At 37.1% G+C, this 18,639-nt stretch overlaps 1 protein-coding gene across 2 annotated transcripts in view; it reads left to right on the forward strand.

Annotated features, from left to right (window-relative positions):
- LOC109054655 (discoidin, CUB and LCCL domain-containing protein 1-like) overlaps positions 1-18,639 on the forward strand; it is a 34,244-nt gene extending 15,605 nt beyond the window's left edge. Inside the window, exons 7-15 of one of the 2 annotated variants that reach the window (XM_042746186.1) lie at positions 2,564-2,604; positions 10,065-10,256; positions 12,371-12,492; positions 12,706-12,862; positions 12,946-13,038; positions 13,892-13,976; positions 14,734-14,780; positions 15,964-16,083; positions 17,646-18,638. In XM_042746186.1, coding sequence (XP_042602120.1) covers positions 2,564-2,604; positions 10,065-10,256; positions 12,371-12,492; positions 12,706-12,862; positions 12,946-13,038; positions 13,892-13,976; positions 14,734-14,780; positions 15,964-16,083; positions 17,646-18,199 — 1,411 coding nt within the window. In that variant the 3' untranslated portion in view covers positions 18,200-18,638. Of the gene's footprint in view, positions 1-2,563; positions 2,605-10,064; positions 10,257-12,370; positions 12,493-12,705; positions 12,863-12,945; positions 13,039-13,891; positions 13,977-14,733; positions 14,781-15,963; positions 16,084-17,645 lie in introns of both variants that reach the window. The other variant, XM_042746187.1, reaches the window with a different exon arrangement.

Consider the following 18,639-nt stretch of genomic DNA (forward strand, 5'->3'; position numbering starts at 1 on the left):
TCAGGTACTACCTAATCTCAGGGACACTCTGTCTGGACTGTTGCGGTTTCACAGATTTATCTTCAGGGAATTGGGGGGCAGGTTGAGGAAGAAATCGGGATTGCCTCTCGTTATAGTCTCTGAGAAGTGCTTGAAGTGTCCATTGAGGAGTGATTTATTAGGAGGACAATAGGCAGCTCTCTAGAGCCAGAGATGCTTTGATCCATTTAATACCTGGTGAAGCCTAACAGAACAAATGCAGATTAAATCATTTTCTCTCTTTTTTTGACCAGTTATTGATAGGAATAGTAGATGGAAAAAACCGGAAATGATGAGGAAAAGAGGTAGAAGGGGGACCTCTTTTAATGTGTCAGGTACATGAACTAGGCCACAGTGCATAGTTTATTTTGTTCTTTTAAAAGGAGCTAGAAATTATAATCACAGCAGTCTTTGGAATATCTTACTAGGCTTTCTGTATAGGGCTGTCAAAATGACTGAAAAACTACATTTGAATATTCTACTTGAATATGATCAAAATTCGAATTATATTAGAATTTATAAGGCCACAAAAGATCAGGCCACAAGAGGGTGCATCGTGCAAAATATTATGCACATTTCTTCAAAGTGTAATAAAATAACACGACTATCTTTGAAAAAAAAGTGCATAATGGTTAAAATAATGTTTATAGTTTAATGTTGTATAGTAGTACAAAGGACCGAAAACCAATCACAAAAAGTAGGCTGCTTTCTTCATTTAAGAGCATGAGATACAGTGGGATGGGGAAAAAACGCCATAAAGTCTTGAGACATGTTTTTTTTAAAAGTTGAACTTATATTAATTTAACATGGCTTTCTAAACATGGCGCTCTTTTGTGAGACGCAAGTGCAACACTGAACGTTTTTGCATTCGAATGTGGATTTTTTTTTTTTTGGACGAATATTCAAATTTTTTTTATTTTTTTTTTTTTTATTATTATTATTATTTTGACAGCCCTAGTTCTGTATAGATTTTAGTGTGTTGCTTTGTTGTTGCTATACTAGTATAACTGGTGTCTACTGATTGGTTTTTAATGCAATGCAATGTGCTTTTTTGGGTATTCACCAGGGCATTTCCATGCAGTTACTGGTACCCTTCTTTCACTGACACAGTTCTCAGTTCCCTGACTAGCCAGTCAGTGTCCAAGTGTAAATCTTTATAGTGTGTGGTTTTATTTTTCGTCCACTGCCGCTTTTGCTGAGCTCTGGTTTCACAGTTTGTTGGCAACCCGTTGTTGTTCACATGTGTGTTGTGAGACGCTACATTTCTCCACCACGCCTCCAACATCACTAGTTCAGGGGTTCCAGTTTAGCAAGTTACTGGGTGTTTTGAATGGATTTCAGTGCATTGCTATGATTGCTAGAACATTGTTACATAGTTACTGGATGTTCAGAATGGTTTCCGGTGCTTTGCCATGTGCTGTCTAGTGTGTTCTGGTTTATAAGTGCATTGTTATGCAGTTATTAGGAATGCATTTTATTGCATTGTTATATTGTTTCTGCCTGCTGGAGCATTGCTATATAGTTACTGGGGTTTCTGTTTGTTTGTAAGTGCATTTCTGTGATTGCTAGGGTGTCCTGGATGTGGGTTATATAATTTTGTTTATTTAAACATTTATTAGTGATCATTTCTTTTAATGCATTTCATTTATTCTTTAACTAAATCAAATTATGCAAAATAGAGAAATAGTAATAGTATTGCTTGTCTTAGCAAGCACTTAAAAATATTAATGCAAATTATGAAGTTGCACTGGTGGATTACCCATTTATTTCACAAACCAATTGATTAGTCAAACTAAACCCATCATTTCCAGTCTAAGGAGATTATGTTGATGATGTAACAGTCCTCAGGGTCCGCTTTAACCTAACTGAATAACTACAATCAATATCAGTTCCTGTATTTACATTGCTTGGGTTTTAAACTCAGGCTTTCCACATGTTTTACTGCACGCACTTAAACGGTTATTTCAGTCTGGCGACTCTGATCAGCACTTGATTCATTTTTCCGTTGATTTTATTTGATTATATTTCTGTCACCAGCAGTTTATTGCTTATATTCCCAGGCTTGAGACATTTATCTATTATTTTGTTGTTGTTGGCACACCACTTGCCGTATCCTATTTAGGTTTCATTCACGCTGTCGTAAACCACTTTGTACCCTGAACTCTGAAACGGTTTGCTCGACTACCATAAAAGTAATGAAAAAGTAATCACATCCAGGAAGCCTGTGATAATGACAGGTTTTTAAGTAATGCCTGACAGAGATGCAATTTCCCAGCCTGTTCCTCTCTAATTACAGCACACTGCTCTTTTCACCAGCCCAGCTGTACCCCAGTTCTCCTGTCAGAGGGGGAGATGCGGGATGCAGTGAGGGAGGTTGTCTGAATTTGGCAACACAACAGGGTTGACAATGGAAATCTCCCTTTTGGCCCCTGCAGGCGTTACTTTCACATGACATAAATAAAGCCTTAATAAATCACTGTAATAATGATCTTTTGTGTCTTAAATGCTCAGTGCTCACTGATATCTGTTTTTCCATGTCTTTCAGTGGCTCGTTGTCTGAAACCCTCTTCACATTTGTGACAAATGGTAAGCACTTTTGTTTTATGGTTCAATGGTGATGTGAATTGAGCCCACATATTGGTGTAGGATTAATCCTATTATTTCTTGAACCGTGTTGACATGATTAGTTTTCGCCATCTGCTGTTATTCCTGCTGCCGCTGTGTGGTGTTGTTTGACTGGTATATTTGCACCTCTGCAAAAAAGGAAGTAGTTTAATCACCTTATGCTGGCCCAACAGGTTTTTTTTAACAGGTTTGGATATGGGAAGTACTGTTTGCTCTTTATCAGGGTGAATGGAAGGCGTGGGAATATCTTATCACCTGAGTTTGTTTTTCTCTGGCTGTTTGAGTCTGGCACAGACAGGTTGCCATTTACCTGTGCCGACGTGCTCCATGCAGCTCTGCAGAAGCTGATGAATCAAACTCTCACAACGGTTGCCAAATGTGTGCATGTGCCAGCACTTGCTCCAAATGTTTACCTTCCATGGTTGTGCAGGTTGCTAAATTGAGAATGACTTGCAAATTCCAGAATTTTAAACATAGTAGCAAACAATATAAAATGAGAAAATAAAAATATAATAGGATGAAATCAAGAAATATCAAGATGTTCATCATAACTTTTTTGTATTTCATTTATAATTAGTTATCTATATAAAAATATGTGACGTAAGTAGACATTGATTGGCCAAATGCGTATGAAAACGCCCTCACCCACCATGATTTAAAACGCAGTGTAAACATTGTGTTAATTTATTTCGCAAGTATGGAGAACAGCGATAGATGGACGGACACTGAAGTGCAGGCGCTTGTAGCAAATATAGCACTGCCAGTTGTCATTGGAGAATCTTAGTCTTCCTTTCTGTTCTTTCAATCGATTTACGTATACGTTGACATTCCATGTCCATTATTGTGAAACCTGCGAGACACAAAAAAAACACAGCTCCGATCACAGCGTCCTCCTTCCTTTTGTTGTCAACGTTGTTCTTCTTTGTTTCCATTGTTGAATGCCGTGCACAAATGACGTCGCTTTTGACTTCCAAGTACACACTGTCGGTGCGAATGCAACCCCTTTAAATGGTACTGGGAAATTGTACGCGCAAAATCATCCCAGTACTTTAGTACTGTACATTTAGTTCTGGAACTAAAGCGGTGAGAAAGGCCCTATTGGTGCCAAAAAAGAACCTTTTATTTTTAAGATAATATTTACTATTGGCAACCTGGATACATTGACTGTTCCCTATTTGCTTTAGTGATACGCACAAGCTTTAGTCAGTTGTTGTTATAGATTTGTGGAAGTGCCTTTCCCGATCGTTGTGACCCTAATCTCTTCTGGTCAGAAGTGGATTTGTGTTCAGTGTGCATTGTTAATGTATTGCATGAGTTTCTGATGACAGGAGTTGATAGATATGTGGACATCACTCGATCCATGTCAATTGATTCCCATTAATCCAATTAGCTTAAAGCACAGCCATGCACCCAGCAATGACTGCTACCATCAAGTGAGCATCCTACCCTCATCAACCCCCTAGCTAGATGATATCACTCACAAACAGTAGCCTATGTGACAAGACCTCGAAGATATCAAGATGCATTTTGGTGGCATTTTAAGTCTAACTATAAAACACATGGGCATTGAAATACAGAGACCATCTTGAAATTCAGAGATTAAAAATCCTGTTTAATACTGAAAATTAACAGTTTTAGAATTAGGAAAAAGTTCAAACAAAGAAACACTGATGTGAAAAATACTGAAGAGTCCTTGGTATTTCTAGGTTATTAAAGAAAGTAAAATACATTATTAAAATAAGCATCATCTCTGGAGTTTGCAGACTTTCGGACCCCGCTGTACTTCAATCGGGGATCTTTTCTGACCTCCTGCTGAGATTCTCCTTGTCTTCTTCCACATATTCCAAATCCCACAAATGTTAAATTTTTAGAAAAATAAAGACTAAGCAAAATCATGAATAAGCAACATTATTCACTCTCCAAATTATTCTCTCTTCAAACCACCCTCTTTTATTTCCCACATTCATATATTCAAATATCTCAGGGATTAAAGTTCTCCGTCGTTACGACGGATTTCCGTTAATTGTAGCGAGTCATCGACGGATTTCCGTCAATTACACTGTTCCGCCTGTCCTTAATGTTTTAAATTCACTTTTCATAATTTTAATGCTGTATATATAGGCTTACATTTCTCAAATAGTGTAATAAATGTCTTAATTTTAGTTTAAATAGGTCTTAAATTAAGGAAAGACAAAGTGTATTCAGCCTGCTGAGGAGGATGTGATCAAAGCCTGGAGTGGAGCGAATGCACGTTCCTCTCTTCACTATAAGCGTTTTGTTATCACTCCGGTATGGATCCACTCCGGGTTTTGGTTTAGTTTTGAAGAAGTACATGTCAGGCTACGGCTGAGGTATAATTACATTTAAGATAGCATGGACACACTTATAATGCAGGAAGGCTCCGATGTTTCGGAGATTGATAAAAGTGTAAAAAATAAATGGAGATGGGCTTGGCTTAGCGAAATTGGGAAGAATGGCAAGCCTTTTAGTTCGTGGGCTAAAAAAATCAAACAACCAGGTACGTGTCTTTGCACAGTATGCCACAGGAAATTTCAATATGGCAATAATGGCAAAAAAGTGCTAGCTCGCCATCAATCAGAAGCTAGTCACAATGCTGCCGTTCGTGCTCTACAGTACACATGCTCCCTGCCTGGTGCGACAAGTACCACAACGGAGATTCATGCGTCTATGGCCGACCGTGTGTGCGATGTAAAAGTGCGCATATGTTCTTTCATAGCGGAGCATGACCTGTCGTTCACAGTCTCACAACCACTAGTTAATTTAATGCAATCAGTTGTCAAAGACAAGAGTGCACTTTCAAGATTGTCTATGTCTAATGCACATGCCTCCTACTTGTGCACACATGGCATTTCTGCTTATTGGAAATCCGAATTGTCATCTAAGCTGAAAACGAAGATGTTTTCTTTAAATGTAGATGAGGCAACAGATGGAAACATGGACAGGATTCTGAATGTTCTTGTTCGGTACTATGATGAAGATGTGGGAAAAGTGGCAACCCAGCATCTAGCCTCGAGGAAACTGAATATTGCAGATGCCTTAACAATCACAAACACATTGAAAGATATTCTCCAGTCATATAGCCTGAACTGGAATCAGGTTGTTGGTATACTGTTGGATAACTGCAGTGTGATGAGAGGGAAAAAGTCTGGAGTAGAGACACTAGTCAGAAGAGAAAATCCATCACTGCTGGATGTCAGCGGAGACACTGTCCATATGGTCTCGAATGCAGCCAAGGCCCTTTTAAATCCTTTCCAGGGATTTGTGGAACAATTTTGCTCTGATGTATACTATGACATTGAAAAATCACCCAAACAGAAAGAAGTTTATTTCTGAGTTTCAGTCCTTACTTCATTTGAGAATAAGAGCCTAATACGTCCCATCAGCAGCAGGTTCCTGCAAATGTTGGATGTGTGCAACAGAATACGGGAGCTTATGGATCCATTGACTGTGCACTTCTACAGCGTCCTGTCTTCTCATGATCAACACAAACACAGGTACTTCTATTTTTGTATCATCTAATTTCTGTACTAGTAGGCCTTTTTTGGATTTTTAATGAAACACACACACATTTTTTTGTTTGTTATTAATAATATTTAAAGATGCAGACATCTAGTGGATTTTTTTTACACAACAAATCTAAACCAAGGGGTGGAGATGGCTCAGTGATCAATCAGGTTATATAAAGTTATAGATATAGTGACTCAAAGGGTTAAATGTTAGAACAATGAAGCTCGGCTTCATTCCAGATGCAATCAAATTATTAAATAACCTTTATATAAAGAAAAGGAAGTGCCTTGACCTGTAAACACAAAAAGTATGTCATGACTGTTGAAGTATTGGCAATTAGAAATAGCATTGTTGATTTTTTCTTCTCCTTAATCCTTATGTGTATATGTTATTTTGTGATGCAGATGGCTCCTGAACCAGCTTCTTGATAAGCATGCAGTTACATCTGATGAGAAGGCCAGGATAATTTGTCTGCAACAGCAAATGGCAAAATCTGCAAGGATCGGAAGTGATGTCAACAAAAAACGAAAGACACGCATCTGTATGCTTTTTTCAGAGTTCGACAAGCTCACAACCATTATTGATTTGTATCGAGGTATGTTCACTTTTTATTCACTTTAAGTGTTAAGAAAAGTACAGAGATTCTCTTATTTATTGAAATCCCTTTATTGTTATATTTATTATATGCTTATTTTTCTTGGAATCCTGGAATGGAATCTGAGTTAACCATAAATACAGTTTTTAGATCACTGTTAATCAGATCACTTTGGTTAATACTACTAATACTAATACTACTACTAATAAACTATTTATACAGCACTTTGTAAGTTATAGACTTATTAAACCAGAATTAAAACATTTCAGGACTGATGTAAATAAAACTAGACAATTAAATAATACAGATGAAAATTAACAACAACCAAATCTAAAAAATAATATTAAAGGGTTGTAATATTCCAAGAAGAGTATGTTACATTACTATGAATGTGATTATTAATCAATGAATAAAATATTCAGACCCATTTCTAATCTGGTTCTATTGTGATTTTCAGGTGTACTTCCAACTTTTCAGGTGTTCCTGAAGAAGTTGCAACATGAAAAGCCCATGATTCATGTGCTGCATGCTGAAATGCTGCTACTGGTTAGGGAACTTCTCTCCAAATTTATGAAGCCTGAAACTATTCCTTTAAATGCAAAGGGCTTGTTGAAGCTTAATGTTCACCAGAGAGACCTGCAGTACACTGACAAAAGGTTGTCTGTGGGGAGATTCAGCTTCTTTGCCTTAAACAAGGCTAGAGTAGAAAAGAAGCCCTGGGTGCAGAAGGTCTACAGCTCTCTCAGAGAAGGCTACATAAAGGCAGCAACATTCCTCCTGAAAAACCTGCCCCTCAACAACAACATCATCACCTCTTTATCTGCGCTGACACCATCATTGATTCTCCATGAATCAGTCCAAGGTGCATTCAACACCTTGGCCAAGGCCTTGCCAAATGCTGTGAAGTCAGAGGAGTTGGGTCAACTGGATGAAGAGGTTCGAGCCTACCAGATTAATACAGATCTAGGGACACAGGCCAAATGCTTTGAGGAGAACAATGCACGAATCGATGTTGACTGGTGGAGTAAGATTTTCGCCATGAAGATGCCAGAAGGAGGAATGAGGTTCCCCATCTTAGGGAAGTTGGTAAAGGCTCTTCTGTCATTGTTCACTGGCCCTCTTGTCGAAGGATCATTTAACATGATGGATGATATAATTGAGAAAGACAGGGTTAGGCTGAACATTGAGACTTATGAAGGCTTAGCCATTCTCAAGTCCCACATGAAGGTAATGGGCAAAACTGCATCTAAAATGCAAATTACCCCTGCATTAAGGAGATTTTGCCTGTCTTCTTATGAGACATACCAAAATCATCTGAAGAAAAAGAAGGTGAACCTTGACAAGCAAAAGGAAAGGAAACTGAGGGAAGCTGTGAAGGTCCTCTCAGCAGTTAGGGTTAGAAAAGTAAAGAAAGGTTCCACCTCTTCTGTTTGTGCTAAAGCCCCCACCTCTTCCACCCTTGGAGTTAAACGAAAAGCTGCTGCTACAGCCTCCACCCCTGCAGTTAAAGGCACTGCTGCTGCTAGAGCCTCCACCTCTTCCGCCCTTGGAGTTAAACAAAAAGCTGCTGCTACAGCCTCCACCCCTGCAGTTAAAGGCGCTGCTGCTACAGTCTCCACCTCCTCCACTGCTGGAGTTAAAGGTAAAGCTGTTGCTACAGCCTCTTTCTCCTCCACCCCTGGAGTTAAAGGCAAAACTGCTGCTACAGTCTCCACCTCCTCCACTGTTGGAGTTAAAGGTAAAGCTGTTGCTACAGCCTCTTTCTCCTCCACCCCTGCAGTTAAAGGCGCTGCTGCTACAGTCTCCACCTCCTCCACTGCTGGAGTTAAAGGTAAAGCTGTTGCTACAGCCTCTTTCTCCTCCACCCCTGCAGTTAAAGGCAAAACTGCTGCTACAGTCTCCACCTCCTCCACTGTTGGAGTTAAAGGTAAAGCTGTTGCTACAGCCTCTTTCTCCTCCACCCCTGGAGTTAAAGGCAAAACTGCTGCTACAGCCTCCACCCCCTCCACCTCTCCTGGAGCCACTCCTGCACATGTAGCTAGTCAAACACTAAAACGGGTGTCAGGTGTAGCCAAGCTTCAGGAATATGGTTTCACAGCCAAAAAGCAGAAAAAAAAGTGAAAAGCACTCTAGAGACATTTGCACAAGAAAAGCACTTTTTGGAATTTAATGGTGGTGCAGTTACTTTTTTTTTCTGTTAATTATTAATAGTTTCACAAAACATTGTTTGGTGTTATAAGAAACATAAAACATGCACTGAAAATGCACTTTTTGAAAAAGCACTTTTTGGAATTTAATGGTGATGCTATTACTTTTTTTTTTTTTTTCCTGTTCATTATTAAGAGTTTCACAAAACATTGTTTGGTGTTATAAGATAAATAAAAACATGCACTGAAAAGATGTGTGGTAGATGGTTGATTATTTGTCAAGGTATATTTTTTTTCAAAGATTACAAATAGCTTTTAAAATATGCAAACTGGCAATATTAAAGCGGTTTAATCTCCCCTTAAAACGCTATTGGTCTCGACTATTTAAATAAAGTGTTTGTTAAAGGAATATGGCTTGGCCTGAAAAATGTTCAGTCAGAAGATTTTTTTTCACTTTAATCCCTGAATATCGGTGTGTTCATAGCACATACGTCTCCATTTAACTGTACACATGGTGGGTATTTTAAGAGCTCAGGGCTTCCTGTTGAGTCAATGTACACGTCACTGAGTTTTTGCTCAACATGTGTGTTTTATTATGTTAAAAGCAAGCAATAGACATGAGCAGAACTAGCATTAATCTCTTTTGATGTTCTTTATTTTTTGAAGTTGGAATTCATTAATATGTCACCATAGTTCTCATGTGGCACGATAGCTGACACACTACCAATCAAAAGATTTTTATATGTTTTTGAAAGAAGTCCGTTATGCTCAACAAGACTGTGTTTATTTGATCAAAAATACATTGATATTGTGAATTAATATTCAATTTAAAATACTGGTTTTGTGTAACCAGTCACTTGATCCTTCAGAAATCATTCTAATATGCTGATTTGCTGCTCATTTCTTATCAGTGTTGAAAACAGTTGTGTGAATCATTTCATAGAAATCATTGAAAGTGTGAATCATTTTTCTGGATTCTTTGATGAACAAAAAGTTCAAAAGGACAGCATTTATTTAAAATCGAGTTTAACAGTTTTCAAGTCTTTACTGTCACTTTTGATCAATAAAAGTTTTAAGTTCTCTGAAAAAATGCATAGACCCCAAACTTTTAAATTTGTAATGTAAATTGTTCAATGTTCTCTCTTTCACAGATTGCAGCCAACATACTGTTCTTCAACTTGTGAGCACTACTACAAGCTTGCCATCACACAAAAATATCTCTTCTGACGGGTCTGAAGTCGACTGGTTTCTTAGTAGCACCCAACCAGGTGTTGGTGATGACTTTAACAATAACCATCCAAAATGGCTCCAGATTGACCTCAGAGAAAAGAGGAGGATCACAGGTAAAACTTTTTTTTTTCACTGACATGTTTGTTCATCCAGATTTTTCTTCTCTGGGTCACCTGACTTTGCCATTTTCCTCTTTAAAACCTCAAGATTTGGCTTTCCCAATGCATCTTTTAGTAGCTTTTCCATTCTTCAGGGAGAAATGTAATGCTATTATTTCAAAACAAACACGCAAACATGTCGGAAAGACCCACAGAGTGTAATTATCCTCATAAGAAGGTCTTTCTCGTGATCAGCTCTGAGTGCCGAGCATTACACACTCACTCCTCCCCGACTGCTAACTGGTATCTGCATTTTTTGAACAGTTCCTGGTATTGCATAAAAGCACAGAAAGGCCCTCTCTGTGTCCATTCTTCAAAAATACAAACCCTCTTACAAAAGCACATTTAAATTTAGGAACATGCTGGACACATTTATTTTGAGCACAACTGTGTGTAGACAGCAAAACCGAGTTAATTTCATACAGTTCAAGGAGCGAGAGAATGCTCACTTTGTCTCCTGTCAGAGGGAATCTGTGCTTTTGGACACGATGACCCTGAGTGAAACAAAGAGGAAGCTCTGTTATCGTTGTGATGATGCCGTAAATTTGTGAGGCTAAATAAATCTAGAGAAAAAGCATCTCTTTATCTGTGGGGTCACCACTCTGCATTTTTTTCTGAGAAAGCTTTTGTCAACAGGCATGAAAAATGCATGTTTTTTTTATGTATTGCTGTAGACAGTAGGGTAAATGAAAGCAGTGAGCCACAAGAAACTAGTGTTAGTGTTATATAATTGGATCACCCTTAAACATTGTAAAATCACTGTAACGCACAGCGCTGTTGAAAAGTTTTGGGTCAGTAAGATTTTTGTTTTTGGAAAGAATAAAAAAGAAATCTATACTTTCAGTAAGAACACATTCAATTTGTCAAAAGTGACCATAGAGACATTTACTATATTACAAAATAATAAAATTTCAAGTAAATGCTGTCTGAAGTTTCGAATCATCAGAGAATTCTGTAAATGTATTACGGTTTCCACAAAATAATATTTATAGTAAGAAATATTTCTTTACCAGCAAATAGGGATATTAGAATGGTTACTGAAGGATCATGTGACAACATAAAGTTTAAATACTATATTCAAATAGAAAACAGTTTTTATACAATTAAATTATAATATTTCACAATATTGTTGTACTTTGTACATAAGAAATGTATTTACGTATTTCAAAAAAATTAAGAAATCTTACCAACACCAAAGTGTTTATCGCTTTATATGAGTATATGTGTAGTTGGATATGCTGTACGTATAATAATTGTCAGTTGAAGCTAGTGATTCATATTGCAGTGATATTGAGGATTATGAAATCTTTAATGTTTTGGTGGTAATACTGGAGTGGAAGTACTGTAATATCCCACAATGTTCCAGTCATTCTGCATTCCAGACAACAAACAATAGAGCATTGCTTTACTCTGCCATCTTTGAAATGACAATAAATTACACTTCTCACCAGTGTCGGACGTCCGAGGGCCATCCCAGTGGTAATTTTTCTTGTAGGAGGTGGGAGAATTATGGGTTATGCATTGCTCATCCTGTCAGAACCACAATTGTGTGTTTTATCATTTACCTTAACTGAAAACTGTTTAGTTTTCAATATATTCATCTTCAACCACAAGAAGAGACACCAGTGACTTTTTAGTGCTTTGATTCTTTAGCTTTCCTGGCTTTCTCTTTGATGATGAGTAACTTCCTTTCTCAACATACAAGTCATCACACTTCAGTCTCAGCTTCACACTTTGAATCGCTCCTATGATCACAGTGGTGTCCTCTCGCCTGTGATGTAGTTAATGTTGGAAAGTAATAACAGGCCTTGGGGTCTTTCTGTGTCTGCTGGGAACATGCCACTTGAGTTTTTCTCTCAGGAATGTGTTTAGTAAGCGAAGGAGGCCGGCCGCAGGGTTTCCACTGTGATGCACTCTGAAGTGAAGTCTTTAGCCTACATGCTGTCACATTCCTCAGCTGGCTGAGCGCTTGCATCATAGTCCTCAGGAGCATTTGAGGCTAAATGTTGTGTGACTAGATGCGGGAGTTTGCTAATGAAATAATTCGGAGTCATGTTTTTGTTTCATAGGTATTCTGACAACAGGCTTGACCATTGCAGGCTTTGAATATTTTGTAAAAAACTACAAGATTGAGTACAAAGAGAGGAGTCGCTGGCGTACATTTGTGCAGTATAATAACTCTGATGAAATGGTAAGACTTTCTTTAAATAACTACATAATCATGTTCAGTAAAACTTATTATTTATTAATTTAAACAATTAATGAAATATATATTTTTTAATTGATTAATATAATATGTTTGGTTTACATTTTTCCCTGACAATTGTTGGAAATTATAGAGATTGATAGATTTAGCTGTATAGACATCATTTGTTTGATTATACAATGTTGTATTTTACTTCAGATCTTTGAAGGAAATACTGACAGCCTCCACCAAACACGCAACACCTTCCATCCCTCCATTGTAGCACGAAGTATTCGAGTCGTACCTCAACAGTGGCACCGGATAATCGCTATGAGATTGCAGCTACTGGGCTGTCCTTACGTTAAACCCATCCCAGGTGCATGTCTGAGACACAAAGGCTTCACGACCTTATTTCTCTCATTAGAGCTGTTCGCTAAACCACTGTTTCTCTGTCTGCAGTGAATTCATCATCTAAGGTGACACAGGAGGCCCGGCCTACACAGTCCATTCACAGTGACATGACCAAACCAGTGGCCTCTCAGGCTGATCTTGGTATGATTTTAAGAACACAAGCTAATCACTCATGAATTATTACAGATTGTGTTACAGATGTACTGGACAAATGTCTGAGAATGCACAAATATTTCCCTACCACTACTATTCAAATTTCAGCTAAAAGTAATTTTTTTTTTTTTTTCAAGACTTTTTGTCATTAACTATAACCATAAAAAGTGAATTACTTACTTAAACATTGGCTTAAATGAAATAAAATATATATTTTAAAATCCTCTTTTTATTCCAACTGTCAAGGCAACATTTCCAGTTTTCATTTAGTTTAAGTATTAAAATAACTAAAACTAAAACTTCATATAAACTATATAAACATATAAAAAACTTAACAAAATTAGCAACATTTGAACTACAATTAAAAAGAAAATGTAATATCTAAAAATAAAATCTAAATCTAATTCAAAATTTAATAGTACATCAGTAACACTAAAATAACACACAATACTTTTCTACCTGACCTTAATTGTTATATTTCTACTGTATTTTGTGTGTGTGTGTGTGTGCATCAATTAAAGCAGCTCATTAATATGGAAACTGATATTAAACTTGATTAAACTGACTTGTTAAACTGAACCACCTGTGCATTAAATGGTGTTAATACATACCTGCCAGCCAATCAGAATCCAGTATTCAGACAGACCATGGAATAAAATTATTTAATACATACACACACAATAATAACTTGGAAATTACTAAAATGAATTCAAGTTTGTCTTTTCTCATCTCTGGAAATTCATGGTTCAAAAATGCTTAACAACGTACATAAATGCAAAGGGTGTTTTTTCTTTGTTTTTCTTCATTACTTTAATATCTCATCATTTTCTTTTGATTTCAGTTAATCTGGTCATAATAATTGTGCCAACCATTCTGCTTGTGGTCTTGCTCCTTGTGGGAATCTGCGTGGTTAAAATGCTATACAAGTAAGTCAGTTTTATCACGTTTTTGAAGTTGCTGTATTTGTTTATATTTTCCCTGAAGTCCTCAATGTTTGCTACCCTACTTTTATGCCTTTTCGAGATGTAAAAGACCTCTGTAATGATTACCTAACCTTCAGTGTGTGTTAACAAAGTAAATAGGTCAGTTTTTATTTTCATGTTGACTTGAAAGAAGAAAGGATGAAAGTTAAGACTATTTTGTCTGTGTTCTCCATGTTGTGTCTGACGTGAGAATCTGGTCCGATATGTGAACATTCACTGAAGCACGGCAAGCTTATCTCCGTTCAGCTACAGTCTCTTTCTAGTCCTGTTATCAAACACAGCAGACACAGTCTCAGCATCGCGTATGTACATGCACCAGTGATTCCCAGCCTGCCCTAATAGATACCACAGCCACTGGTGTCAATAAAAGCTGATACGAGCAAACCCTGTGTGGCCTGTTGTGATTCCTCAGCAACACATTGCAGCGGTGTTTAGATTCATAAAGAATGGAGAGATTGAGGGCTGCGGGGGATGGGGGGGTTGAGGGTCAAAGGTCAGTGTCAGGAGATGTGCCAGCTGCATTAGTCCCCCGAGAGAGAGCTCAGGGACAAAGGGATTGTGGGGAAATGAGGATGAATGAATGGAGTGTTTCAAGGGAATTGTTAGGCTTCTTCTGTTGTTTAAGAGTGATGAAGGTGGTGAGAGACCCTAGACTTTGCCACCTGTGTCTCTGATGATGGTGTTTTTCATTGTCCCATAGTAAGAAGACCAAGGAGAACACGTATGGCTCTGCGGAGACGCATACAGGTAAAACAATCCCTTTTAATGAACTGGTTTGAACATTTAAAGGAATAATTATCAAAACCAAAGCTGTAATAAACATTTGACTTGTTTCTTCAGTGGAACACAATGCAAGATGTTTACAAAAATGTTCAAACTGCACTTTTTCATACAACGAGAATAGATAGAGAGCAGTGGTGCCGAAAATAAGATCACCATAAAAGCAATCTCTTGACATGATTTGATAACTTTATGAAAGAAAAAAAAAAGTGGTAACACAAAGCATTATGTATGATACATTATAAAGGGTTACTAAAGGGTATAATGCATTGTGATTATTCATGATGTGCATTGTAATGCATTATATCTTGTTGTAAATAATTATAACAGAATTCAAAGTGCATAGTGTGACAATGAATTGATGTGTTATAATGTATTAACTGTGGTTACAGTTATTCATGAGATAGTACAATGCATTATAAGGGGCATTGCAAGGCATAATTAATGCATTTAATCTACTTGTATAGTGCATTATACATAAAGGCTTTAAGTAAAGTATTACCAAAAAGTTACTCATAAATGATAAAGTCAGTTTCATATACAAAGCTATTACATGGTTTCAGAAGGACCAAAACATGTAAAAATATCAAATTTATTAACAAAGAAAAGCCATATGATAGCTTTGTATATTAAACAGATATTGTTTGTTGTTATCATTTATGAATATTGACTTCATTTTTGGTTGGTTTACATGTAAAGCTATCAGATAACTTAACAATGGAGTTACTTTTATTTTTGGTGCCACTGTTCTGCATTTTTTCATTGTTCGCTTGAACATTTTTGTAAATGTCTTGTTTTGTGTTCTATTGATGAAATTAGTAAATTACAATAAAATTTTAATTTTTTTGGATAAACTTTTTCATTGCCTTTAGGGCAACATAAAATCCTTAAAATGATTGAATGCACACATTTGGATGAATAAAACATGACTTCACCATATCCGACTGATCTGAATGAATTTTTTTACCTTTATTATTCCCTAAGTCTGCACAAAATAACAAAATACTTCATAACATACACCACACATCCAAAATATACATATATTTTGCCCTTTCAGACACGTATAATTTAAGGCTTAGCTGCTCAACTCACACACAGATAAAACCATCTTTCACAGACTGGATGACAGTTGAATGATTCTTGTCTACAGGCTGTTGGAGGCAGATAAAACAGCCGTTTGCCAGGCACCAGTCCACAGAGTTCACCATCAAATACAGCTCTGAGAAAGACCCCATCCAGAAGCTGGACCTGGTAACCAGTGCAATGGCAGGTAAAGACTGACCAAGCCAAGATGGTAATAGAGCCCAAGTGACCAACAAAATGTTTCATTGCACAGATTGCTTGTCATAGTCAGACAATAAAACATTTAACATAGAATTAGATTTATCACTTTGAATAGAATGTGATTTATCACTTTGTTTTAGGACAAAGTGGTTAGGACATTGTGTTCATGTGGAAATATGGATTTAAAGCCAGAGCGTTTCATTTTTGTGGCTGCAGCCTGCAACTAAAGTCATAGGGGAGTTTTTTTATTGTCTGATAAAGGGGTTCAGCTTGTAGGGCAAGTTATGGTCCTTCAGTGAGCTGAAGAAGGAAAATAACTTTTTTAAAAATAGTTGTAACAGCCTGAAAGCTTGCCAGCTGAAAAAAATTGAATTGGCACTTTTTCCCCTATACTCCTCAGGACTGTAATTATTGATGATTCAAGGTTTGTGCAAGATGTCAGACAGATTACAGGCAGTCCGATTTCAAGCCCTGTGCTTGACTTGAAGCCCCTTTGAGCAAATACTAAAAAATTTCATTCAATTAATTCATGCTGAAACAATTTATTTGTGTACATTTTGGTTTTTATTACCGTGTCAGTCGTTCCTCTTTTAGGCTGTCAGGAACGTGCGTGAAAATGAACTATAGTACTTTATGGCATTCATTTTTGATGGCTTTAGGGTTTATGGTCCCAGATTTATGAACATGGCTTGCTTAGTTAGCCAGGTAGGTTTCAGAACGGCTTGGCATAAACAATTTCTTCTTTGGAGCACAAAAGAAGATATTTTGAAGAATGTTTAAACCGTTTTGACCCCAAAACAACATTGTACTCCATTGAGTTTCACTGTATGGACCAACAAATAGTTAACTTTTTCTCTTTTTTTTTTCTTTCTTTTTAGGATCATTTATATGTCATTATATTTTTTATTAATATTGTGAATTAGATTTGGTTTTAATGTTTTCTGTTTCTGTTTTTTGTTTAATGTCTGTATAGTTATATGTCTGCATAGTTTTTAAGCTTTGGTTTTAGTATCAATTATTTTATTTCATAAACTTATTTTATTTCAGCAATATTTCTCATTTTCACATAAAGTATTTTTATTTTTTATTTTATTTCAGTTAATGTTTATTTTAAGTATTGATGTTTTTTAATGTTTTAGTTTTAGTTAACAATAATAAGCCCTTACTAAAATTATTAAAAATCGTTTTCTGTAATTATTTAAATTATTTTTTAGAGCTGAAATCATTTATATAATTAGATCTTAAATCCTAATAATTCATTATAAATAATAAAATAAATTTGCCTACTAAATACTTAACTGAAATAAAATATGTAGTACTAAAACTACAAAAATTTATCATCATAAAAATTAAAGCTATATAAAATATATTTTTTAAAAAGAAATTAGAAAAGCACACAACAAAATTGTTAAAACTTTCAATTTAAAAAATTTTAACTTAAAACTGAAAAAATAAAAATAATCAAATTCAAAATAACACTGACAGGAAAGATTGGGGCATTTTTAGAAAAACTATTATGAAGTTACTTACCTTTTTCTATTTCTTCAGCTGAGTACCAGCAGCCTCTCATGCTCGGCACAGACACAGTGTCCAGAAAAGGTTCAACGTTCAGACCCATGGACACTGAGGACAAAGACATCGAGGCTACTTCTCACTACGACCACCTGCACACAGGCATCCAGTACGCCCTGCCACTGACCAATCAGGAACCAGAGTACGCCACACCCATCATCGAGCGCCACGCCTTCCGCAAAGATCCCTTCCTTCCGGATCCCAGCTACTGCGTCCCAGGCGTGGTACTAAACAAAAGCCCGTCATTTCGAGCAGTGGAGGGCAGTAACTGTAGGACAGTGATCGGAGGGCTTGCCGGGGGCTACCAGACGCCCCACATCAAAACGGACAGGGGGAATTACCCAGAGGACATCTATGACAGCCCAAAAATCCTGAAACCCGTCATGCAGAACGGGAGTTGCTCAGCGTACCAGAGACCTCAGATTAAATCCCCAGTTCAAGAGTGCTATTCCACTCCCAGAGACTGCGTCAGACTGCCTTTCTCTGGACTCAGACCGGACCCCGAGGGCAGCAGCTCCGAAGGAAGCTGAGAAGAACCGCACTGTGATGTGCCTGATATACCTGACTCAACAAAACCACCTCCAGACTCTTTAACTTATTTGTGCATGAGGGACAGCTTGTTTTTGCATTTTTGCGGAGGCCATAACGGATGACACCAGTTTGTGTAATTTAACGATTTTTTTTTTATATATTATGTATTTTGTCTTGACATGTCAAGATTTTTATTAAATTGTCCTGTTTGTTCCCCGTTCATTCCCTACGGACACAAACTGTGAATGCGAGCCAGATTTTCATGTATTCTACAATGTGACCATCCCTTTGAACATCCCTAAAAGGCAATTTCACTGATTTTTCGACCAGCTTTGTACTCCACCCCAAAATGTCAGTGATTAATTTTGTCATTAATCACTTACCCCCATGTCGTTCCAAACCCATAAAAGCACAGTTCATCTTCGGAACACAATTTAAG

The sequence above is a fragment of the Cyprinus carpio genome, chromosome B20 (genome assembly GCF_018340385.1).
Source record: "Cyprinus carpio isolate SPL01 chromosome B20, ASM1834038v1, whole genome shotgun sequence".
Taxonomy (NCBI): domain Eukaryota; kingdom Metazoa; phylum Chordata; class Actinopteri; order Cypriniformes; family Cyprinidae; genus Cyprinus; species Cyprinus carpio.